This window comes from Spea bombifrons, chromosome 4 (assembly GCF_027358695.1).
Source record: "Spea bombifrons isolate aSpeBom1 chromosome 4, aSpeBom1.2.pri, whole genome shotgun sequence".
Classification (NCBI taxonomy): Eukaryota; Metazoa; Chordata; class Amphibia; order Anura; family Pelobatidae; genus Spea; species Spea bombifrons.
Genome location: NC_071090.1, coordinates 57,019,967 through 57,047,124, shown reverse-complemented (window position 1 = coordinate 57,047,124; position 27,158 = coordinate 57,019,967). Strand labels below are relative to the sequence as shown.

Here is a 27,158-nt window from a genome sequence, read left to right as displayed (position 1 = left end):
CTCCTGACATCCAATGCAGAGTCACAACTCAAACAGTTGACTCTGCAGCCATCATATGTACTTTAATGCATTCGATAGCCAAGAGGTCCTTGCAAAAGCATCGGAGGTTTGTCTAAATACCGTATTGGCTCGAATATAGGCCGCACTTTTTTCCCCCACTTTAAGTTTTTAAAGTGGGGGTGCGGCCTATATTCGGGGTCTAGCGCCCGACGCCCGGGACATGCAGTCCCGGGCGCCAGGAAGGCAGCGGGGTTAAGATACAGATCCCCCGCAGCGGTGCAGGGGACCTGCATCCTTCTCCCCGATACGCTCAGACAGCCTCCCCTGCCAGCACTTCCCACGGGGGGGGGGTGCCGGCACGGGAGGTTATCTAAGCGTTTTACCTCTGCCCACCCCCGACTTACCGGAGCAGACTCCCGGGTGTCTTGCGGGGCCGGCGGGAGACATCTACGCAATACGCGTATGCAACTTCCGGTACCGGTACCGGAAGTTGCATACGCGTATTGCGTAGATGTCCCTCGCCGGCCCCGCAAGACACCCGGGAGTCTGCTCCGGTAAGTCGAGGAGGGGGGGCAGAGGAGGACAGCGGCAGCGTATCGCGGGGAGGGAGGACAGCGGCAGCGTATCGCGGGGAGGGAGGACAGCGGCAGCGTATCGCGGGGAGGGTGGACAGCGGCAGCGTATCGCGGGGAGGGAGGACAGCGGCAGCGTATCTCGGGGAGGGAGGACAGAGTGGCAGCATGTTTTTTTTGGTGCTTTTTTAAAGAAAAAAAACTTTTTCTTTAAAAAAGCACCAAACTTTTAGGGTGCGGCCTATATACGGGGGCGGCCTATATCCGAGCCAATACGGTACATCTTCCGACACAGGATATATCAATTGATGGAAAGCTCCAATACTGGCTTGGCATATATTGCAGAGGATGACCAACAAGATACAAATGCTAGGGAATCTGCTGCCACTTACAAATAAAATAACACTTAGATATTTTGATGGCAATTAATAATACACGTTTGGATTATTTACAAATGTGAATGCAGTCGCTAAAAGGCATACTATTTTTCATATCCACAATAGAAAATGACACTATACAAAATTCTCTTAATCTAGGTATAAAATTAAAGTAAGGGATGTTCAGTAGTGTTTCTGTAGTTTGCCTGTTACATCTGTTGTAAAAAAAAACAACCTATATATATATATATATATATATATATATATATATATATATATATATATATATATATATATATATATATATATATATATATATATATATATATATATATATATATATATATATATATATATATATATATATAGTGGATTTTGGATTGCCCAACATTTCTGCTTGATAAAACCACGAGCCTGCAAAATCGATACACATTACTGTAAACAGCTACTATTATAGCATGAGATATGTGCTTCATATATTTGAAAGACTACTCCAGGAATTCAATTTACTGTATACAACGCCATAGGGATGGCTAATTTCAGCAACATATAAATATTAATTGCCAGCTTGGAACATTGATCTCTGAAGTAACTTTTAAAGCCTTTTCAGAATGAGGGAACATACCTAATGTTTAGTTTTAAATAACTGAGATATGGATGCCTGTGAGAGCTAAACTAATGGATAATGTTAGAGCCATTACAGGGCACAGTAACATCTGCAGCCTGTAATTGTACTCTATAAGTGCGTGCTTCTTAAGCACTTCGGGATGTGCATGTTCATTAACCTGCATAAGCCTAGCTCTATACATCAAATGCTTAAGCTATAACCTAAAAAATAGACATATCCCATATCCATCTGCATTAATCGACTCTTGCGCAACACGGTTTCAAGCTACTTCCATAACAGAACTCATTAGATTTGCAGCATTGGCATCTTATGTATGTGTCTGTCTATATACTGTGTACATAGAGTGGATATAAAAAGTCTACACACCCCTGTTAAAATGCCAGGTTCTTGTGATTTTAAAGAATGAGAAAGAGATACTTCACAACAGAACTTTTTCCACCTTTAATGTGACCTATAATATGAACAATTCAATTGCAAAACAAGCTGAAATCTGGGGGGGGGCATTTAAAAAAAACCTCACAATATCCTGGTTGCATAAGTGTGCACACCCCGTATATACATATACTACACACATACTACAGATACCTCAGTGCCTTGCCATTTTTAATATTGAATGTGAGATTATATATATATATATATATATATATATATATATATATATATATATATATATATATATATATATATATATATATATATAAATTATCCAATGGGAAGTGGCCAAAACTGCTGAGGTGTGACATTCCACAACACAAGAGCAGCTTTGCCTTACCCTAAAGTCTGTGAGCTACTCGCCAAGACTCATGGTTTGGTGCATAAAGACAACTAGGCCAAAAAAGCAAAGCCAAAAGAAACATGTGAGAGACAAAAGGATACGGTCATTTCCCTTGAACAGTGGTCTTCCAGTGTACATCTCCGCCATTATACATCCGACAGACCAGATGTCAACTAAAGAAAAAAACAGTCACATTCATAAGGTTTGTACCAGCAAATGTCCAAATGCTATAAAACACACTGACAAACTAAATCTTCTTTGGAAATAAAAATTCTCTTTTGTTTTGAAATCTGTATAACAAGTGGAAATAACCCATGTTTACCCCATGTGACAAAAGGGCAGATGGCTATGGAGGAAATACAAGGTCCAAACACACACAGGTTGCAAATCTCTCAGTAAGCGGCTTTATGAGCTAGCAGGTTTTTAATATTTGATTACATATCAATTGGCCAATAATCATTTTTGATTTTTCACAATCTTTGCATTGGGTGAGATCTAGATCTGGTGGAAATTGACAAAATTATACCGTATATTAACAAAAAAAACATTCTTTGTGAGCGTGCCAGGAACTCATGGACATATGGACAGAGCCCATGAGATAGTTATTTGGTGTTGATCCACGGGTAATTACATTTTTGCTTTTTTGTGCGAATGCATCTATTTTAAAAGAAGCTTTATTTTAGATTTAGAGTGATTAGCTTAAAAACTACGATTAAGATGATTTATGGTTATGTGAATATCAACTTGTACGGTCCCATTTTCCTTGTGTTTCGAGCTGTTAATTTCATTATTGATGGAGGATAGCTGCATCCGCCTCTCTTCAGTACTGTGTCACCTAAGAACGCCTTGCTTATCCGTTTGTATTATTCATGGTTGTCAACGCCATTTCAATCCTCTTGTGAAATATAGGAGCGCACTTGTTCATGTGCACTCGAGATCTTCTCACAGCAGAGTTCAGGAACCAGAACAGAGAACCCCTGTGCAGAACACCTTATTACTTGACATTCTTTTAGTAGGAGTGAGTGCACAGCAGCATTATCGTATAAATAAAGAGTGTACCCACAGGAGCGCTGTATGAGCTGAGAATGAATGCCGCCAATGCCTACAGTAACAATAACTATTGTGCTGTTCACAGCACAAACCAAAGGGCCCCATGCAGATATTTAATTTATTCAAACCCCTACACCACACCTGGTTATTGCACTCCATACCCCGTAATATATCGAACACAATAAAGCTTTCTAGAGAGGGATTTCTATTTTGTTTTACACCACTCATATTTTTAGTCATACCGACTGTGTGTTCAATACTCGGCATTATTCAAATGTTATACACATTACGCCCACTTTATAACATCAGAATCCTTTTATTTAATGAAAATACTAACATTATCTGCTTTGTGCTTCAAAATAAAAATGTTACAAACTGTAAAAAGTTAGCAAAAGACAAAACAATACTAATACTAGCGAAAACTGTTCTGGGTTCAGATATAGATCTATATATCTATAAATGTTCCTCAAGGGCAAGCAACCTACCACGGTTTAAAGAACACTAGTCATATATATGACAGGGCTTAGCGTAGAAAAGCCAAAGGGTATTTTTTCTGCACACTGTGTATAGACCCACAGAGGGTACTTTAACCTTAAACCAGCACATTTACCGGTATTTAAGGTAAAATATGAGTATCTGCTTCAGACTTGTCAGCTATTACAAATGTAAAATGCGATTTTCACAGGACCCTCCAGGATTTGCACACATCTTGTCATTATTCATTAATCAGATGTATAACCTTACCTGTCTGTGTGTAGTGCATCCAATTGAGAATAACCTCAGGTGCCCTGTACCATCTGGTTACCACGTAACCCGTCATTTCACTGTCTGCATGCCTCGCCAGGCCAAAATCCAGGATCTGTAAGATAATCAGAACAGAAGAGAAATATTGGAGGTACGCACTTTATTTTATAATATGGAAAGAAAAAAAAAGGAACAGCTGCTCAGTGAAAGTGATAGACATAAATCATTCCTGAATATATCACGATATAGGACTGATAAAGGTGTCAGTCTACATCTAGAAAAATGGTTCATCAAATTCGATGTTTCTGGGTGAGTATCCACTGATGCACACATCACATAACCACGCAATGTCACAATATAAATGACATTTCACAAAACATTGTGTGCGGTTACCATGGAATCAAGTCGGCTTTTAATGGCAAGGCCAGCAACACGCAGTATCTTAAAGGGACAGTCTCATATCCCAAACACCCCCGCTATGCACTGTGTGAGCATTTTAACCAAAACAGAAAAAAATAAAGTAGGGCTGCAACTAACGATTATTTTCATAATCGATTAGTTGGCCGATTATTTTGTCGATTAATCGGATAAAAAAAAATGAATGTAAATTTTTCATTTATTTAAAATAATTTAACAAATGATGTTAAATACAAACAGCAGAATAAAAAGAACTTTGATAAAATACATTTCTTCTCTTTATTTCCCAACCAGCCCCCCCCCAATTTATGCACATTTGAGCCCAGGCTTTCCATGCTGCCTCCCACATATGCCACGCTGCCTCCCACATATGCCACTCCACGCTGCCTCCCACATATGCCACTCCACGCTGCCTCCCACATATGCCACTCCACGCTGCCTCCCACATATGCCACTGTGCCTGATACGCCTTATACCCCCTGATACACCACTCCGTCCTCCCCAGACATGCCACACTGCCCTCCCCACATATGCCTTATACCCCCAGATTTGTCATTCTGTCCTCCCCAGATATGCCTTATACCCCCCCAGATATCTCATAGTCCCCTCATAGAGTCACAGACCTGTTCACAGCACACTGACACCATACTTTAATAAATAAGTACTGGGTTAATCTTCACTGCCCCCAGGATTTAGATTCCCCCTTAGTCTGCCCCCCCCTTTATATCTAACTGCACCTTAAGTTAACTTTATTAAATTAATCAAATTAACCCTCAGTCCTCATTATTAAATTAACCCTAAACACCCCATTAACCATAACTACCCCTAAATTAACCCTAAACACCCCATCAACCACAGCATCCCCTAAATTAACCCTAAACAACCCATTAACCATAACTGCCCCTAAATTAACCCTAAACACCCCATTAACCACAGCATCCCCTAAATTAACCCTAAAGACCCTGTCAACCACAACAGCCCCTAAATTAACCCGAAACACACCATTAACCACAACTGCCTCAAATTAACCCCAAACACCCCATTAACCGCAGCTGCTCCTAAATTAACCCGACACCCCATTAACCATAACTGCCCCTAAATTAACCCTAAACACCCCATTAACCACAGCATCCCCTAATTTAACCCTAAAGACCCTGTCAACCACAACAGCCCCTAAATTAACCCTAAACACACCATTAACCACAACTGCCTCAAATTAACCCCAAACACCCCATTAACCGCAGCTGCTCCTAAATTAACCCTAGACACCCCATTAACCATAGCTGCCCCTAAATTAACCCTAAACACCCTATTAACCATAACTGCCCCTAAACACCCCATTAACCATAGCTGCCCCTAAATTAACCCTAAACACCCCATTAACCATAACTGCCCCTAAATTAACCCCCACCTCCCCTAACTTTCAGTAGCCCAAATAGTAATTTTATACTTACAGTTAGATGAGTGGCACAGCCATGTGGTTCTGGCCTTCTGGGAGAAGGAAGGGGCGGGGCCAGTTGTCACAGTGATTACAGGGAGGGACTGGTAAGTAGGAGCTGCTGCTGTGAGTCACTGAAACGGTTTATATAATGAGGGGTATTTTCAGAGCGTTTGCTCTGAAAAAACCCTCATTTTATAATCGATAATAATCGATTCAACTAATCGATAATGAAATTCGTTGGCAACGAATTTCATTATCGATTAGTTGTTGCAGCCCTAAAATAAAGTAGTTACCTGATGCAGAATTTGCTACATTTTGTTTAGACCGCAGTGCGAGTGTGTAAAGTCTTCTCATGGATTTCAATGGTAGCACTTTCATGTCACCGATTGACATCTTAAGAAGCCAATCAGTAGCAGGAAAGTGCTACTATTGAAATCAATGAGAAGACCTTACCCATGCGCACTGGGGTCTAACCAAACCCTTGTAGATAGCATTCACGGAGCTAGTGCTGGATCTGACTGGAGGACAATACATTGCATGCAAGCAGATACATTCAGCCAAAAAGCACTTCTTGTGCATATACAATAGGGGGTCTCATTAGACCCATGCAAGTGTCTTGGAAAGGGGCACTAGAGCTGAGTGGTGATGAGAATATTTTACACAGGTAAGCAGGATATGCGTTCCTGCAAGCCAAGCAGCAGGGGAAATGTTTACACGGGAATGATGGCTAATCTTCCCACACATTTGCAAGGAGGCAAGAAAAAAGTGAATTTAAAAAGGTCCCCTCTTAATGATATATATGGGTTGCCTTTTTAATCCAAAGATTGACATAATTGATCCAAGTCCTTTGTAGCATTAGGTTTGTGTGTCCTCAATCCCTCCTTCCCTGATTAGAACTATTGGAAGACGCAGTTATAATTTTAGCATCCCTAAATTGCTCATGGGTCTAGAGCTACATGTTGAACAGCACCCCCAGACAGCTATTGTCCCCAGAGGGAAAGAGATGCAGCAATGGGAGCAGATATGTTGCTAAGCAACAGAAATAGCAAGGACAGAGCAGCCCTTCACAAAGTGGGGCATATCAGGTAGGAATTAAAAAGTGACACTCGACAGAGACAAGCCATTAAGAAGCAGCGCACAGCTGGGTAACGCAGGCATGGAGAGTGCTTCTGAGGGCCTGGAGAAATGGGATGCATTCTCGGTGCCAATAAGCAGACAACACAGCAGAGTCTCTCATTCACTGCTCATTTCTACCCTTTTAAAGCTGCAGTACATTTTTTTTCCATTTTGCTGCACAAACCCCCCTTTGTTACTTGCAATCGGGAGCTACAACTCAGCACAATGGGCAGAGGCCAAACTGCATGTGGGAGATATATTCAAGAAACCCAAAAGGGAAACTTGAGGAGTCTGTAAGACTTAAATCTACGAGCCCTTCTTTCACGATGGTCATTACAATTGGACAGGAGGAGTTTAGACATGTCACTGCTCAGTAACACGCATGCACTTGTATCAGAGGCAAACGTTGTTGTCACTAAATCTTTACAGGGCTTCAAATACATTTGCCCAAAAAAAAAAAAAAAAAAAGACTAAATTCTTTAATCAAGGAAAATTTGTCTCATACATATTTTTTTGGAGAAAGACGCAACGTGACACAAACAGGCGCTCATAGGATGTTGCCAAAGAAGATACATTTGGTTTTTTTGCATTTAAACCATCAGAAGAAACAATGCCAACTCTGCAAGTTTTATTTGCTTAACGTATTATATAAAACACTCATTGCGCTTTGCGAGTAGAACAGCACCTGCAGAGCTCTGCCCGGATAAAGCCGCTGATGTATGTTTTGGATCACTATAATTTAATATTACCTTTAATTCACAGTCTTCATTTACAGCGAGGTTACCAGGCTTCAAGTCCTAAGGGTAAGGGATAATTGTTAATACGCATACTCGGGTTATATATGACTGACACACTAAAATACACACTGACACAGGATACAATATAAAGGAAAGGATAAAAGTATTAACGCAATCACATTAAAGCTTCTGCGTTTCTCATTAGGGGTGTGTTTGATGCAGACTGTAAACACTACATTGCACGTTAGAACATTTCTACACACAAGTGACATTGGCGGCTCTCCAGGTACATACATGTATGTAACGCAAACCAGAGGCGAGGGCAGACTGATCGAGTCAAGGGTTAGTGTGCTACGTTTAAAGGGGTGTTCTACATTTCTGTCTGTAACTAAATTACATCTCTAAAGAGCTATACAGAAATATATAGATATGTGAAAAAAAATCATACAAGGGACCCGAAGCACAGATTGGAACACTAAATAATGTTATTCCATTGAAAAGCGTGCAGGGAGCCGTCACTGTTAGGTTTATGAGTGCATTTAGTCTTCACTGGGCAATAAGATGAACCTCTGCCTTAATCCACTACATCGCTGCACATCATTCAAACACCACACATAAGCCTTTGTGTTATGGAAGTCGTGCACACTCAAATCATGCAAATCAATACTTACCTACACAACCGCGATCAATGCACCTTCCCGAAGGTTAACTTTACCTTGCGTTATGAAAAATAGGCAATTGGGTTTGCAGTGCAATAGCCTACGGATGAGCCCAACAGGCACATCTCATCTAAATATACACAACATCCTTTTTGTAAAATATTATTTAGCGTAGCTTTGCCAAAATGACTCTTGTTTTGCTTGTTATACTACTCCTGCCAATAGCCTGCTAATTAAGAGTCTTTGTCCAAGCCACCTACTGAAAAGCACAACTTCTCCTCTGCGTTGAATTCCCACAGAAGTCAATGAGTTGCTTGCTATAGGTATATTACTTCACACTTTTAATTGTTTACAGCAATGTAGTTACATAATATTTTCTCCCTTTTTTTTTTTTTTTTTAGCAACGTCTAAAGTGAAGAACATTCCCGGTGTAACAGTATTCACAAAATTAACAATTAAAAGAAATATACTTGAAGCGGCCTGAGCTTGAATTGTATGGGTGTGAGATCAGGTTTAATCTCCGACCAAAGCTAGTTAAAAACGCTTCTTCCCCCTCTGGCAGTCTTTCATGACATCGCAATCTCTGTATGCCGAGAAGAAGCTGCTGCGGCTGCTGCGCCCGCTGGCTCTTCAATGGTTTATGCTGAGCTACAGCTGCGTTTTCCACTTCTGAATAGAATGCCTATTATTGTAACAACAGTCTTTCTATACTATGCGTACCTTATGTACAAGTAAATTACCCTAAAACATAGGGTGTGTGTGTTTAAAGGAAAGTGCTTTTAGATTTTTTTTGCTGAAACACCCGTATCTTGATTTCACCCAAACTACAAGCCAACACCAGATCTTACAGGGCCCTTTGATATACAGATATAGCTGTCCATTAGGTAAACCACAAACCTAACACTAATAGTTCGATTTGGTTTGAGAACCACTGCCCTAGCAGTATGGCATTATAAGCTGGTGGAGATGCCGATACTACCTACACTGTCAAATTGCTGCTAGTGTCACATTATTTCAAGCCAAATGGATACACCCGAAAAGCAAGAGCTCCGCACGTATAATAATAATAATAATAATAATAATAATTGATTCATTTGTAGAACTAAAATCCTTTTTACACCTTTATGTATATCTGTGGGAACTTCACCTGTGCTATATTAAAATTGGAGAACTGTTTAATCAGTGGCAACTCAATAGCAGAAGTGGTTACTTACCCTATGGATTATGCCGGCTGAATGAATGTACTGCAATTAAAAAAGGAAATGTTAACAAAGCCGCCTTAATTTAAACACAATCATAGCAGTACCATTTAAACAGGAGTAAACAAACATATCACATACTAATACACTGCACAGTACATGTCTACCTCTATAAAAGGTGTTTCCAATATGTTAGCCAGTGAGAGCATCAAATTCATCAACAGATGGTAACTTTTGAATTTGGATGGTAATATGTTAACACTTAATTTAAGATAATTATAATAGCCGGTATGTTTTACACCTTAGCAAACCATCCCTTATCTTAATACTTCATCTGCTGTGCTTGGCCAAGATGATGCTGGCAATTATGACTTTTAAGTGACCTTGAGATGGACAACAGACCACAGAAACTGGTCAATATGCAATTTTTAAAGCAATCTTACCGAAGCTGGAGTTTTATAGATATTCTGGAATCATTACAGGCCAGTACACAATAACGCCTTAGTTCCCAACAAATACTAATCACACGGCTAAGTAACTGCAAGCCAAACTGGGAAACACATTGATGAAGATAAAGATGGACTGAAGGAACTGTAAAGATAGCAGTTGTCTGTTTTTAATGCAGCTTGACAAGGCTTTATTTATCTACAGTGGCCTCGAAAGGTCTAGAAGCGATATACCACTTATCAGTCCAGGGAAGTGGTTGGGTGGAAAACCTTTAAGTCTTTCACCAATACAGATTCTATTGGATGCCTTTAGGAGTATTAGGGTATGACGTCATAAGCTGGAGACAGTTGTACCATGAAAGAAGTGGATATGTACAGATCAGGACAGGAGATCTGTCTGGGATCCCCACAAGATCACCCTCCACCTAATGCTTAATTGCACCCGTCCTACATTTTTACAGAGCTATAGCGATACAAATGTCTTAAAGACCAGCTTTGACTACACGCAGCATAAAAGTCAAAACATGTTTTCATTTTTCACGCTAATGCTGCCTTTGTGTAATCACAAACAGAATATTTAGTACACAAATATCAGAAGTGTAATCCATTAAACGATTTATGTTGTACCCTATATTAATTCCAATATTATACCACATATTCCAAGCTTCATAACAGATACACTTTAGGAATTTTGCCAAAACCAGCATCTGCTTCTATTCATAATCACCTATAAAGTCATACTCAGGTCTTCTTATTTTCCTGACATATAAAAATCACAACCCAAAACAAAATGGATATGATCATGGACACATATGTAATGGGCTACATACCATTCAGGAGCTTTAGTTGGGCCCTATTTAAGCAATGATGTAATGCAGAAGGAACCTGTAGGTTTGTAGGGGACACACAAAGTCCATAAAAGCTTAGCTGGGAAAGCCCAACTTAAAATACAGAAAACATATTTGCAGGCAGCTTACCCCCCCCCCCATGCCTGAAAGGTCACATGGACATCACAAATATATATATTTTACAATTATCCCTGCCACAACGCCAACAGATTAATAACAGCATCTACCCATTATTTGTACTACAGATACCACACTTGCTTCCATGTTTCTACTGTACATGAAAGAAGCTTAGAAAACGAATATGTATCTCCCAGAAAGCGGTACATAAGTAGATTATTTCCCGACGGTTCGATTTACTAGTAGAACGAGGAATTAAGGCCAACCATGAGTCATGGTTGACGGCGACATCTATCATGCAGCAGGAGTTGAATACAACACATTTCCCCATTTATTCTAAACGTCTGAATAATGAATACAACTTTATTAATCTTTGTGCAGCTGACGTGGAGTCAAAAACCTTGAAACTGCAATGATTATGTATGTAAGAATGCAGCATGTGAGAACAAGATCCAGAACGATCTGTCAGAGCACAAGGAGACCAAAGAATTCTAGGCTTGCCTCAACACACCAGGGAATGTGAGGAGCATTCAGCCACACAATGATCAGACATATGTTCCACAGTTACATATAGTAAATCAAGTTCATCCCTTCTACCTAACCTTCCTACTCTTGATCCAAACAGTTGGCACAACTAATGGTTTTGTGGGGTATTTTAAGTAATGGAAACATTGCATTATTTATTGTCAAATATGATTCCCAGTGCTTTACAGTCTCGGAGAAAATAAATAAAAAATAGACTTGAGCAACAAGACATGATATAAGATCATTGTGACAGTGACATATTTCTAATGAGAAAAACTATTTTTGGGAATGTGCTCCTGCTGAATTTTTCATGAACCAGTAACATGCACTTTAGGGGTAAAAAAATGCAAAGTTTTTAAACATGTAGCCAAAACTTTTCAGAAGTTTAGGCATCTTTTTGCTCCCTTTTCCAATAAACAAGCAATGTTTCACGTGTGACACTGTGCACAGAGACTTTGGGAGATCCCGATTGTTCACTTAGGTTCAGCTATAACCCACCTGTGCCATGTTACTTAAACGAAAGGAGCCAAGCAACCTTGGAAAGTACTTCACAAAGAAAGGCTCTGAAGCCCACATGGAGCCTTAAAGGCTGAAACCGGGTAGCAGGCACAACGCTGTATTATTCTGTAATGCTTCAAACCGAAATCTTAGCTGGCCCGTAAGGCTTAAAGGTTTTAGAAACGGCACCCGACAGGGCTGTACGGATTTCACCTCTGTGGTGCACATTTTACATCCACATTCCAATGGGGGACACCACTGGACGTCAATGATGCACAAGGTACAGATACACCAGAAACAGCAGTAAAGCAAAGAGGCCTCACACGGACACGAAGCAAAACGAAGAAAGTGCCATGTGGTTGAGGTGGCTTGTACAAATCAAAACTGTCACGATGGGCAGACAGGGTTGGTACAAAAGACAGACACAGAATACCCACACATGTTCAAAAAAATAAAATAAAAGTATATGCAGGACTATGATGCCGGGGGGCAGGACAGTAGATTGAAGGAAAAAATGGTGGCCCAGATCAAACTAGAAACTGCAAGTAACCGAGGGAAATGTCTGTAGGATATTGTGGAGAACCCTTTCCCCTTTTCTTCTTCTTGCCAATGGACTCCCTTTTTTATTTTTTATTCAACTGGTCATGCCATCATTTTGTTTCCTCCAAAGAGCATTCAGCTCACTGGACCACTAAGTAAATAACATATCATCTGTTATAACCACATTAATGATGGTGTGTTGACAGCTAGCTGAATGCTGGGATTATTTAATACCACGTCAGTTTTAGGCTTTTACCTAGGGTATTTACATTCGGCTGTTAATCGCCTAGGTCTCTCACCCCTTTTTGTTCAGATTTATTGATCTTTAAAACCTACTGTTAATGTCAGTGCTAATGTGTGGGAAGGGCAGTTGTCATAAGCTAATGCACAACTGTTACATTGCCCTACTATCTGTACTGCATAAAAGGCTGTGTTTCCCCCTAATAAACATTTACTCTTGTTATTCCCCTTAACCATACCTCAGCTGGTTCTTGGTTCTATACGAAGCATCACAAAGAGCTATGTAACTTCTACCAAGCACCAGCCGTTTTTTGCCCCAAAAACCTGGGAGAGGTCGTCGGCCGGAGTTTAATCCTTGCAACCCTGGCTTCTGTCACGGATGATTTTACTTCCAAAATCTATTTCCCAAGCAAAAACATACATATGAAATGTAGATTTGATATGGTACCATTAAAAAAATGGAAGTGGAACACAGACAGCAGCTGAAATCCAAGAAACTGGCTCATAAGATGTTTTCATCTACAGGGCTCTTGTACATAAAGATTCAAATCACGGAGACAGTGCATTGTCCCAGGCACAACATTACATTCAACATGCAGCAGTCAGCAAGGACATTTTGTACATAAGCTGTTGCGACATACACATTTTAGATATAAAAATAGGCATTTACATCGCGAACAAATATGCTTATTAAACATACATACTTATTTATATATATACTTATATATACTTATTTATAATATATTTATTTATATTATCGTCCATATGCACATAAGTCACTTTATATATGTAATTATAGTTCCTCCACATGCTCGGATCTGTTTTCAAGATACTTTTTTGTCCAACTTTTGAGATGCTGTGTTTTTATATTTTTGTACAATAAAGTAATATATATTTTATAATAGAAGGGCTTGTTTGGAACTCTTTTTCTCTTGGTATACAATATATAATACATATAGCTGTGAAAAAGAATTTGGCCTGTCTCGATTTTTTATATTTTTGCTTGTTTGTCACCTTTAAATGTTTAAGATCATCCAACCAATTTTAATATAAAAGACAACATGAGTAAACACAAAATGCAGAGCACTGGGATAAGATATCACACGGCTGGTGCTCAACCTACAGGAGGCATGGACCATGAAAGAGGAGATACTGGCAGGTAGGTCTCGAGCAGAGACCTTATCTTCAATTTAATGTTCCAGAGCAAGATCTGTTACCTACTATAAAAGTTATACAAAGGCAAGTGACTGTTTATTCGGGAGTCATGTTGTACAAAGGCAAGTGACTGCTGTTTATTCAGGAGTCATGTTGTACAAAGGCAAGCGACTTCTGTATATTCCAGAGGTATGTTAACATGCTAGAGATTGTAATAATAGGGCTGCAACACAAGTGTCTACATATTCAGAATACTGGTTCTCACAAAGCTGGGATATTGGCATTGACTCCGAACACAAATTAGTCTAATTCTATCTCTACTGTCGGCAAAAGCAGCAATGTGTTAAAGACAATGCCAAGTAAATTAGTGGTTTTCCAAACTCAAATGGCACTGATGAATGCATTTCTTCTCAGAAGAACAAAAGTAATCGCACAATGTCAAACTGCTCCTTGAACTAGTAAACAGGGCACAAGAGGGGAAAAAAACACATACAAAAATAAACCCCTATTTAAAGAGTATAGAGTAGTAGTTGATGAAAAGGCTACTTGTTTTTAAAAGATGAAAACTTATTATTTACTAGCAATGGCACAAATCCTTTACTGCTTAACTGGGTAAGGATACCCTAACTGATAAAAGGGTAATGGTAAACATAAACCCCTTTGGAAATGTACAAATAATCAGGAAATATGGGATTAGCGTGCATAAAATTAGCAATTGGTGAGTTTTTTTTCCTAGCTGACAGAACCGTTCACAATCAAACAGAATACCTAAATTGCCCCCACATAGAATAATCGTTACCAACCTTTAACCCTTTCAATATCTGATATACCAGAAACTGGATTCGATCTTCAGAGAGCTTTTCATGCTTCATTATCTTGCCCAAGTCGGTACCCATGAATGGCATGACCAGATAACTGCAAAAAAAGGACAACACTAAGCATGCAAGATAGAAAGACTTAAATAAGGAAAAACGGGCACACTAGATGGGCCAATTGTTCTTATGGGCTGTAAAATTCTACATTTAAATTGGAGGCCCCGTGGAAAAAGTAATGCATGTTAAAGCTGTCAAAAACCTATTTTTATCAATTTTGGACAAATAAACTACCTTCCTCTGAGGACCTTGTTGTCAGACATACGATGTTTTGGATGACTTTCCCTGCACAGTCAGCAAGCTGAGCTTTATCGCAATGTTAAGGAACTCTGTTCCATGGACTTTTATACGTAGTACGCCAAGTGATTGAAACCGAACTACTGAATTGCCACAGGCAGTATGATAAATAGTTAAATGTGCCACACACAAAACTCCACAAATCGAGGACATTACTTTGCTTCACTGATCACTTTAAGACCTATATTTCTTGGGCGGGAGGAGTGTTATATTTTAACATTCGAGGTTAAGAACACAGGCATGGCAACCAGTGTTATTCCCAAGGTGTGGAATGAAATATACACTAGAATGGGCAGGGTTGCTTTTGTAAAGCAGAGTCTTCAGCAACTCACTTAGTAAAACTAGTTAAAACTTGTTTACGGAAAGGAACGACAGCAACACAGGGCTGTTGTGCAAGTATTTGAACTATGTAACACATTCACTGCCAGAATGGCGAACTTATGTTGAAATGTGTGAATAAGAACAGCATTAACACAGCTAGTAAATGCCTCCCCTCCTCTTAAAAAGTTTCATTGTTGCAGTAAAGGAACTTCTTGAGGAAACTAAATGTAACTTCTAACAGAGTAACAGAAACTTACAAATCATTGAATTTTTCCAGTGTGTAGTCTGGTGTAAACACATCCAGTAATCCAATTACCTGCCGGGAAGATAATTTTAATTTTACATGTTATAAAAAAAAAGTACCAAACTGATATTCCGCTTTAGAAAACTTCTGCATAGACCGCAGCTCCTCGAACCCAAAAATTTCACGTAACAATTAGCACATATAAAAATATATACAAAATATTTACAGGAACCGTGCAGCAGCCACTGTTCCAAAGAATGTGCATTTATACATATCTATTCTATAATATATTCCATGAAACAATTTAAAACGCAAACACATTTTGTTTATAAAGTATATGAATGGACGTTTTATGGCTGTGGAACACTAGGATAAACTCATGCCCACTAAACATACCAAGCTCTGATAAGGCAGGAAACAAAAAGCTTTGGCAGATTTCACGTTTCATACTCACGTTTTCATGCTGCATGTGCTTCAGTAGTCTCAGTTCTCTATAAGCCCTTTTAGCAAAGAGTTCAGACTGAAAAGGCCGGTACAACTTCTTGATGGCCACTTTTGTCCCAGTCCTGGTGTCAATGGCAGAGCTATAAAGGCATACATAAGGCGTCAACATTGAATACCATACAAAATGCACAGAGACTCATGTATTAGCATTATCTTTTATTTATATAGCAATGCCAGATTGCCCAGTGGTGTCTGATCGTGTCGCACATAAAAATCGACAAAACCGAACAGAGAGAGAAGGAAAGCGAGGGCCAGTTTGCTAAATTCTTTACATTTCTAGCATCTAAAGAAACAGCAAGTCAAACATGCAAGTCCCACATCATATTCCCCATCTTCGTTCACCCCATTCGCAAGCAGTAACGTGACCCCCTGTCCATCCATAATCAGATATCTTAAGAGAACTACTAAATTGACTGTAAATAGTCCTATTTTAAAGACATCATTTAATAAATAGCTAGTTCTCAGATGTACTTGTTTATTTCTCAGTTTGTGGTAAGACAACTGAAACTGAAATTGTACAGTACTGGTTTCACATTCCCTTCATCAAAACACTTTATGCCTTTCACACATCAAATAATAAGTAGCAGAAAGAGAGTGTGTACACCCCTGCAGCCCTTAGGGAACATGTGTGTGGTGTCTGCCTCCTGACCAATGTTCCATCTAATTTTTCTTAGTTGGCGCGCGCAGAAAATTTCTCTTGTGCAAAAAGTTTCACAGAGCAAAAATTTTGTGCGCACAATATCCGCACCGCATAAAGTTTCAAAAAAATTATTTTTTCTTTTTTTGGGAAAAACTGTCCAATTTTTGGACATGTGCGCTCTCTAAAAAAAAGCTATGTGTGCGCGCACAAGCGCACAGCTTAGAGGGAACACTGTTCCTGACCCCATTCAAGTGTCAGTATTAGGCGTTTGCTCATGGCCACAATCGCTGGAAGCGCATGTTTATGTGCTCTCAATACACACTCTGTTTGGCCATAGCTCAACAAAAAACCAAGACGCCCCCATATCCATGCTACTAGCTTGCTAGCCTGGTTGAGGTGTATTTAAATGGGAGTTTCTTAGGCACAAGGCGTATTATGCATTGGTATAATTGGGGCTTAATTATGTCAGTGTTAAAAAAAAATTAAACAAAGCAACATGAACAGTGCCTGAAACTGAGGGTTTTGTGAATCTTATATGCTGAAAAATCACAAAATGTCACAACTACTTAACTCAGCAAGAAGTTTCATTTTCATTTCAACCTCTCCAGTGTCAGCAGGAAGCATCAGCTAACCAGTGAAACCAAACTAAATTGTGCGGTTGGACTTTCTAAATCATATGGTGTCTGGTACATGGCAAATATAATCTGTGTAAATCACTCTGTGGCAATAAACACAATACGCACACACAATAGTGTATGTCAACTCAGACATTTAGGCTTTTTGGTTTTTTTATAAATAAAAACCTGTGCATATACCTGGTGAAGGTCATATCCTAATGCCTGTGCAAGTGATCAGAGCCAAAAGAATTACATTTTGGCAAAATAGCTAAATATAAATATATATACACACACACACGATGGAAAGTGGTAGGGTACACTGCATACAAAACATTATATGAAACTGCCAAGCTAATTTACTCCAAGAAAATACATTTACTGGCCACTTTATTAGGTACATCTCTTCAATTGCTTGTTAACACAAATAGCTAATCAGCCAATCACATGGCAGCAACTCAATGCATTTAGGCATGTAGACGTGGTCAAGACAACTAGCTGAAGTTCAAACCGAGTATCAGAATGGGGAAGAAAGGGGATTCAAGTGGCATTGAACGTGGCATGGTTGTTTTTTGCCAGACGGGCTGGTCTGAGTATTTCAGAAACTACTGGGATTTTCACGCACAACAACTACACCATTTTTACAGAAAATATCCAGTGAGCGGAAGTCATGTGGACGAAAATGCCTTGTTGATGTCAGAGGAGAATGGGCAGACTCAACAGTAACTCAAATAACCACTCGTTACAACCAAGGCATGCAGAATAGCATCACTGAATGCAGAACACGTTCAACCTTGAAGATGGGCTACAGCAGCAGAAGACCTCCTGTCAGCTAAGAGTAGGAAACCAAGGCTACAATTCAAACTGGCTCACCAAAATTGGACAATGGAAGACTGGAAGAACGTTGTCTGGTCTGATGAGTCTCAATTCCAGCTGCGACATTCAAATGACAGGGTTAGACTTTGGCATAAACAACATGAAAGCATGGATCCATCCTACCTTGTATCACCAGTTCAGGCTGGTGGTGGTATAATGGTGTGGGGTCCTTTTTTTGGCACACTTTGGGCCCCTCGGTACCAATTGAGTAGGGTTTCAACGCGTCATCCTACCTAAGTATTGTTGTTGACCATGTCCATCCCTTTATGACCACAGTTTCTCTATCTATTGATGGCTACTTCTAGCAGGATAATGCACCATGTCACAAAGCTCAAATCATCTCAAACTGGTTTCTTGAACATGACTATGAGTTCACTGTACTCCAACGGCCTCCACAGTCACCAGATCTCAATCCAATAGAGCACCTTTGGGATGCGGTGGAGATTCACATCATGGATGTGCCGCAACTGTGTGATGCCATCATGTCCATATGGACAAAAATCTCTGAAGGATGTTTCCAGCACCTTGTAGAAAGTATGCCATGAAGAATGAAGGCAGTTCTGGAGGCAAAAGGTGGTCCAACCCAGTACTAGCAAGGTGTACCTAATAAAGTGAGTGTGTATCCAAAAGTGTGTCTTCAGCTTGCCAAGAAAAAAAACAATCCACCAATTCCAAGAAATATGCTAGCCCTAGACTGAATACAGGTTAAACTGGAATTTTCAGGGAAATGATCCAACTACTTTAAAACTGGCATAGAGTGACACAAGGTTCCTAGATCTCAGGCCTTTTTTCAGATTAAACCAATAGGTATATAGCAAATACCCCTATCAAATTAGAATGGCACCGGCATTATGTAATTTAATTGCTGCACTAAAGTTATCTTCTTTCTCCTTATGCCACTTTAATAGGAAGGCATTGTAGGATGGCTGCCCCAATGGTATAATTTACAAGAGATCTACCCTATGGGTATAGTACCTGGTTTAGTTTGTAAACATCATTAAATGGGTTTGTGTGGTGTATACAAATGTAAAACGTAGGCTCTGGGAAAAGTGACTTAAGCACTTTGAACTAGAATTTCTCCAGTTTTTCGTTGATATATAAAATAATTCTAACACTGTGTTATATAAAACAAACAATGATTTGAAACTTCAGCCTAATCCTTATACAACTTAAAAAGAAAAAAACAAACTAGCATACTATGCAATATGAAAACAAGAACTCTATATAGATTTTTGTGAATAACAAAAAAATGACGCTTGTTTTGGTGCATATGCAGATACAATGCTAAAACAGAATTACTGCAGAATATTAGCCAATGAATACTTGCTCTGCTCAGCACAGACCAAAATGTCTTCACAGATATGCCATTAACCCAAATAATCTTTTCTTTCACCTTCCTACTCTCAGGATTCAAGCTGTGCCGACAGAATCTAAGAGTATTCAAGGTAAGCAGCTGGTGTTGATGCAAATACGAAAGACTTAGACACTGAATCTTCCAATTACTCTCCTTAAATGCGTGGTAGGCACCTACAAATAATGTAAAGTTTCTACATTCATCAATCTAATTAATTTGAGGCAATCCCAGTGTGGAGATGTTCAAAAGGCCACGGTTCAAGAAGCAATTCTTTCTTCAAACTTCTCTGATACAAGCCTATCTCAGTCAACCACTTACCATCTTGGTAAAAATATCACTAAAAGTCAGTGACTGCTGACATCCAGGTCACTCTCTACAACAGAGCAGCTTGTAATACTGTATATAAAACAAGATCCAATCTCAAAGTATCGGGGGTCTTGGGAAAATAATTCTTGTTTCTTCAAAAGAAGCCAGTTAACGTTTGCAGATCAGCATCACTTAAGTCAATCAATAAACAGAACATCCCAGAAAGAGAGATCTAGGCAGCACAACAAAGAGTAACAGAGTACAGAAGAGAGAGCACTACAACATTGGGTCTGGGCAAAAATGGGGTTATAAAGCAGGTACAGTAGGTCGGATTTGCTACATAAAAGGTAGAGGGGATACTGCTATGAAGGAATGATTGCACCTAAAATGAAAGCATGTGATCTAATACTTATGAAGTAGACCAGCAGTTCCCTGTAGCAGCAGGTGACAATATGTCTGGGTCAGGCAGTGGTGATGGGATGCAATGTTGCTGGGGTGAACAGTGATACTACCAAGTTAAGGATGAGAAGAGGGTCTATGATCGTGGTGGGATTAGATGGGGGTGCATTCTACAGTCTTCATTTGTCACTATCAGTCATTTTTTACCACAAGCTTGAAACAAATGAAATCTTGAGAGATGCGTTAATTTATCTGGCGGTATAAATGACCATTAATCCTGTTTTTCACAGTGCAACCCCTCTGTATGTAGCCTCCTTGCGGCACTTTCTTTAGCCATGCATTTTATAGTCTTTTCACAGATGATACATTTACTGACTCTGGTATATAAAGGTGCTAACCAGCATGAGTTGCTTGGGCCCACTACTAATCTTATACAAGATGGGTTGAGGACCAGGGTCACAAGAACATTTATATTGTGATTTTGCAGCAAAACTACCGTATTTGCTCAATTATAAGAAAATGTGTTTTTTAGAACCTCGTCTTTTAGACTCGCAGCACCATCACCCAAGCTCACGCTCTGTCACCCAATGCCTCCCTACATTCTCCATCCCTGTCCCCTTTTCTGCAGCTCCACTTCTACCTTCTTTCTTCATCCTGGTATCATCTCCGTTATCCATGTACTTCCACAAAAGGCTAGAGGTTGTCTCTTTCCTCCGTGAATCTGTGTGCAATATTTCAGCCTCCTGGAGTACTTCTGCAGAAGGGCAGAGGCATGGTTCACACCACGGGGACAATCCCTCTCCCTTGTTCGTCCATTCAGGGAGAGGCTGTGCGCGGGGACTCCAACCTTTTGCCGAAGTACCTGGTAAATGGAGCCTATACGGGGAGAAGCATATGCAGAAAGAACAAGAAGTTGCAAGAGTAGAAGCCAAGCCAAAAGAAGACAGGGACACGGACAGTGAGTGAGAACAATGAAAGAAAAAACAGTGGTTTTTATTCTGGCCTTTTCTTTGTTTCTTTCATTGAGATTGAAAGTTTGGGGTGTCGTCTTGTAATCGAGCAAATACAGTAGTAAAAGGAAGTGCTGAAATTAAACATTTTATCTTTCCGTAACAACCAAGTATTACGAAAGTCCAATCCTCAATCCTGCTGAGCTTCCTCTTCAAGACAGGTCACGACTAGATCTTCGTAACGTTTTTCATGTCTTGTACAAATCATTGTTTAGTAGATAAATCCCACAGACACTGATAAAAGCATAATCTGACAGAATTAGCAGACATCTAAAAACACAAAAACCACCAACGCTACCAAATGGATTTTTAAAACAAAGCTCTTTTGTCCGGAGTGCACTTACATGAATTAAAGTCATGAGATGTCCCATTAGTGAATAAAAATATTGAGATTATGTAATATGCTGCTTTAACTCTTTAAGTGTTACGGGGGAATACAAAGTTCACCAGTACTGCATTAAAATGATAAATGTTAATAGAAAAATGACATCAGTCCTCATACTAAAAGGGATAAAATACATTGAGTGACCCCACAGCCAGTGAACCCATTTTCATTAAGCAAGGGTTGCGGAATTTTATTGAATTAGCCAGATGTGCACTATGGAAGGAATATGCAACTAACAGATGACTTAATTCTTCCGTATTTCACAGGAGAATACAGGAAAAATCAATATTGATTATATAAAAAACATTAGAATGAAAGTATGTTTCAGTTTCACGTTTATGTATTTCCTTGTTTTGATGGAAGTCAAAACCTAAAAATAATGAGTGCCAAGTGCCAACACATGGCAGTGCCTTGAAGAGATATGGACACCGTTTACCTGTATGTGTGAAACGGACATGCTCTCCTAGTACAGCTTCCAATATGAAATACCTCCCTATAGCCACTGCATATACGCTATGAGAGCAGGCATGGCTGAACCGGTTTGTTCAGAACAGGCGAAGATGAATGAGAATCGGTATAAAGACTCCCATATGTCTAAATACAAGCCTGTAATTCTGGAGTTTAATTTCCAAGCCAGTATGTGAACTGTCATTTATCACCGACTGATTGATCTCTTACCGACAGTTAACAAATAGATCAAAATAAGGAGGAACACAAATATTTATAACGCTAATAAAGACTCACTTCCGTTAGGATCACATCATGGTAATATGATCACAGTAGCGCAGATATAGAATTATTCCTAACAGCCGGTCAGGCTTGCAGGACCTTAAATAATGAATCCTAAATTACTACAAACTATAAGACCAAAAGATCTGCAGTCTCAGAGTTAAATGCAAAGTTAGACCAGCCACCTTACCCCATTTAAACCCATGGCATTTCCTTCTAGAAATTCATTGGTTTCGTACCAAGAAGACTGCAGCACATATGATGCATTACATATAGATCCATTTCATTAGTGTAGGGTATGGGGGTCTCTCCAGATGGAACCAACAGAAACACTGCAAACATCAGCATATGGGATAATCAATAACAAAAGTTATATGGGATTCTGGAATGAAAAGCAGTATTCATGGGATGTATGGGATCCATGCACTCAGCCTCACCCCGAAAATACCGGAGGGTCACTCTGCTAAAGGAGAGAATGAACTCACCAAACAGTGCCATAGGCTCCAGATCCAACTGCGATGAGGTCTTTGTACCGCTCCTTCACCTCCCACATCGTCTTATTCACCTCCTGCCTGTAGTAGCCCTTCTTGGCTTGTAATGAAGACATTGCTTCCTGCTCCCAGTGGGCTCCTCAGACAAAGGCTGCCCGGCTCAGAGATCACAGCCTGGATCCACCTGTCTCCGGCGACTTGTCACAAACCTGCAGGGAGTCTCCCACCATGCAACCGTCCCCAGCCTCACTCAGGAGGGATGGCCGCCTGCCTACACCTAAGGTGGGTTTCTCTCTGTGTATGTATTCAGACACACCCGCTGCTCATTGCGTCTCCCCCTTGCTCCTCGGTCTTCGCCGCGTCCTCGCCGTGTCCCGGCAGCAGCTCGCCGCTTTTCAGAGTTGGGAAGAGCTTCCCATAAGAGAGAACCGAGCTTTGTTGTTCGGCATCACGTGACGCTCCCGCCTCTCCTTCGCTCTGCACAGGCTCTTTCACACCTTAACCCTTTCCCTCCCGGAGCGGACCTTGCCCTTGTTTTCACCCAGAGCTTACGGGAAGAGATTTATATCTGACGGCGGGACGTGTAAGAAGCGAATGGGGCGCTGCTCTGCTCTACCCTTGTTTTTGGCAACAGCATTTAGAACGTAAACTTACTCAAAACCAATGAGAAAGAAAATAAAGTATGAAATTGTGAACGAAGTTAGGCGCACTTTAAACTGGTAATTCGTTCAAACTGTTCGTACTGATTGGCCACTTCCTTGTTTATACGCAGACCCACGAAGATAAACTTTTAAACCACATTGCGCAACATCTATCCACTACTACTACATTACTATTATGCTGGGGGGCACTTAGGCCCCTCACCTACAGAAACGGACAGAGTTATCATCCTACTTCCTGTCACGGGACAGAATCAACCAGTAAGAAGCTTCAGTTGTAGTCACATGGTGCTGCCAGTAAGAGTGGAAGCTGGAAGCTGCAAGCTGCATGGCTCTCTTTTCTTGAAAGGTAAAGGTGAGAGTCGTAGATAGGGGGTGAGTATCCTCCATGTAGCTACAGGAAGAGAGAGTATAAGCCAATCAGTGGCAAGAGCGTTTGGAGTATGAAGGAACAAAGATGATTTTGTAGCATGGCTGCAAATTCTGTGTCAGATAGTTATTTTATTTGTTTGGAAGAATGCATATTGAAGTGCCCATAGTGCTCTATAGTAGTGGTGTGAGGAACATTAAACTGCCCCTTTAACTGTGTAGAGGCTAGTACACACACTGACACACAAATGAACACGGCACACAAATACAAGGACACACACCAGTGTGTAAATACTCATTGATTCATGTATCCACATTTTCTTTTGTCAAAACGCATCAACACAAGTACACTAAACCACTAACAGGCATGTAGAAGTAATCTAACCATATTGACCTTTACAACCACACTCCTACCTACACTACCAACTGTCCATACACACACCTGCACACTATCACTTTCCATGAAGCCCCCTCTCGTTTACTAGTGAACACTGGCATTCTCCATGTGAAAAAGGGAGAGTGTGTGTGTGGTGAGTGGCAGAGAGGCAGGCAGTTGCCTGGAGCATGTTATATGGTAGCCAGATACCCTTTTATGCGATTTTAGCCTAATTATTAAATTATTATGCAATGGTCTAAAACACTTGATTTAAATAGTATAATCGAAATATGCTAGGGAAGATTAAGGTTGTGGTAGTTATGTGACTGCATTGCCTTTACATATCTTATGTTTATTATTAGAGGGACCTACAGATGCTTTTTGAGCAGCAGAGTACAAATGCAAGGCCCAAAAGTACACGAAAAGCTGGATGGGTAAAAATGCACTTAAATATACAGAAAGCAGGAACATGTACAATGCACAAATTAGTATATCTAGTTGAATGCCCATCTTATCCACTAATTGAAAGTCCTATAAAATGAGGCTTAGCTGATTTATTTAGCTTGCATTGAACTATTTTCTTTCTACGTATAGATGCTTCTTGCCAGAGGTAACATTTGCTTTCCGACCAGCCTTTACCAGGACTTTGGTTGGGGCATCAGGCCAGCAGGTTCAGAATTATTCAAACTGAAACATGTTGGCATGCATGTTCCTACCTAGAGCCAACTGCAGTTTGTACACCCAAATAGAGCATATGGTCATACAGACGCTCCTCAGCCTGGTGCCTTACTCAACGCAATCATGTATGACTGAAGGAATAAATCGAGTTCCCACTACAGCCTACTACAAATGTAGAGAATATGAGACAAATGTCCAGTGGATATGCTTAATAAAACATTTGAATCGGCTTTCTTAGTAACTACGGTGGCACTGCCATCAGAAAGCTTAAGGCCAAGTATGTACCTGTCCAGGCCCCCTCCCTGGCCAAAGGTGATGGCCGATAGGACATGGGGAGCATGCTGTTTATTATTGATTGATTCATATAGTGTCATTGCTGTACAACGGAATCAATATTTTTTTATCGTAAATAAAATGGTGAAATGGGGGTATATCATTTAAAGTATTTAGGTAGCCCTATATTAATCCAATTGCTATAATTACAGTTAAAGATATTTTGCTGCAGTCTAGGAGAAACTGGATTTTTCAATGGTGTTTTATGAAAGCAACAGAATATTGCATCATTAAGGCTACTGCTAAGATTCTATTGCAGAGTTTCTTTTTTATATATATTTAGTTTTTTTGTATCTATTTGTATTAATATAATTTTATTTATTATTAATTCAGTTATTTATTTGAACACTTAGACGTAAGGAAAAGGGAAATCAATGTGAAAAAGCAGACATTTCAGAGAAAAAATACAAAAAGGAATGCATACCCTCACAAGCACAAAAATACCAATTCCAGGGTGCTGCTGAAAGGACCAGTTTATTCACAAAGCAGCGAATCAGCACACACACGGCAAGTACATACTCTAAAGAGGGAAGAGGGAGGTGGTTATGCCACTTTACAGATCTCTAGCCAGACCTCGACAAACTCCAGGCGCCAGGTCGCCATGGCAACAAGAAAACACTTCCTGCCGCCTAGGGTTGTGCAGGGAGAACTGGGAAACTGTACAAAAGTACAATGTGCACCTTATCGGTAAATTTAATGCTAAGGTGTGCCTGGTCCTTTGTGTTCAGTGAGGGTCCCCCCCCCCAGGCCTGGCATACTGCTGGGCTGGCAGGCCATGCTCCCTCAGTCCCAGCATGCTGAGTCTGAGAGCGGGATATGATGTAACTTCCTGGAGCTCAGACACAAGCAGGAGCGGGGAGGAACAAAAGATAGAGGTAAAAAATAATGTTACTGTATGGATTTGTAAGTATTTTACTATGTGTGTTAGTATGTGTGTATAAGTATGTTACTGTGTGTGTGTATGTTAATATGTTAGAATGTGTTTTTGTGTGTTAAGTATGTTAGTATGTCCGCATAAGTGTGTTACCGTGTATGATAATATGTTAGACTGTGTTTCTGTCTTAAGTATGTATGTTTAAGTATGTTTGTTAGCAAATTTGTCAACCCCTAGCCTAGACTATTGTGTTCGCAACTACAGAATGATATTGCATGGTAAAACATGCAATTTTTAGTAATCCTTCCATCCTCTACAATACATATCCTTATGGACAAGGAGTTTGTCTTATGCTAAAGAAGTATACGGTAACACTAATGAGATATTAGTGAGTCACTTGGTGACTCAGACCTCAATTAAAACTAAAATCAAACCTTTAATGTGCTGCCTAAATGAGTGTAATAGACAATTAAGCCTCCCAAATAGCCGGTTTATTTACTGAACACGTGAGGTCCATCCATTTACTTTCATGTGGTGCAATCTTATATTTTTGCAAATTGAACAAAATATGGTTATGATGGCAATCACCGTGTTTCCCTTACACCCAAAAGATATTGGTTTTATTAAAACATTGTGTGTAAAGTTATATTTTAAAAACCCAAACATATCGCTTGAGCCTCACTGAACTTATCTTACATATTGTTTCATCTTGGCAATCTTCTACCACCCTCCCGGCATTGGGC

The 27,158-nt window shown here is 40.0% G+C and overlaps 1 protein-coding gene across 1 annotated transcript in view; it reads right to left on the bottom strand.

Annotated features, from left to right (window-relative positions):
- MAPK12 (mitogen-activated protein kinase 12) overlaps positions 1-23,561 on the bottom strand; it is a 34,417-nt gene extending 10,856 nt beyond the window's left edge. Inside the window, exons 1-8 of the mRNA XM_053462434.1 lie at positions 23,121-23,561; positions 16,273-16,402; positions 15,832-15,890; positions 14,888-14,999; positions 9,731-9,760; positions 7,870-7,917; positions 4,147-4,261; positions 2,454-2,525 (exon numbers count right to left, since the gene is read on the bottom strand). Of these exons, the coding sequence (XP_053318409.1) occupies positions 2,454-2,525; positions 4,147-4,261; positions 7,870-7,917; positions 9,731-9,760; positions 14,888-14,999; positions 15,832-15,890; positions 16,273-16,402; positions 23,121-23,242 (688 nt within the window). The 5' untranslated portion in view covers positions 23,243-23,561. The remainder of the gene's footprint in view (positions 1-2,453; positions 2,526-4,146; positions 4,262-7,869; positions 7,918-9,730; positions 9,761-14,887; positions 15,000-15,831; positions 15,891-16,272; positions 16,403-23,120) is intronic.
- Between the last annotated feature and the right edge of the window lie 3,597 nt (positions 23,562-27,158).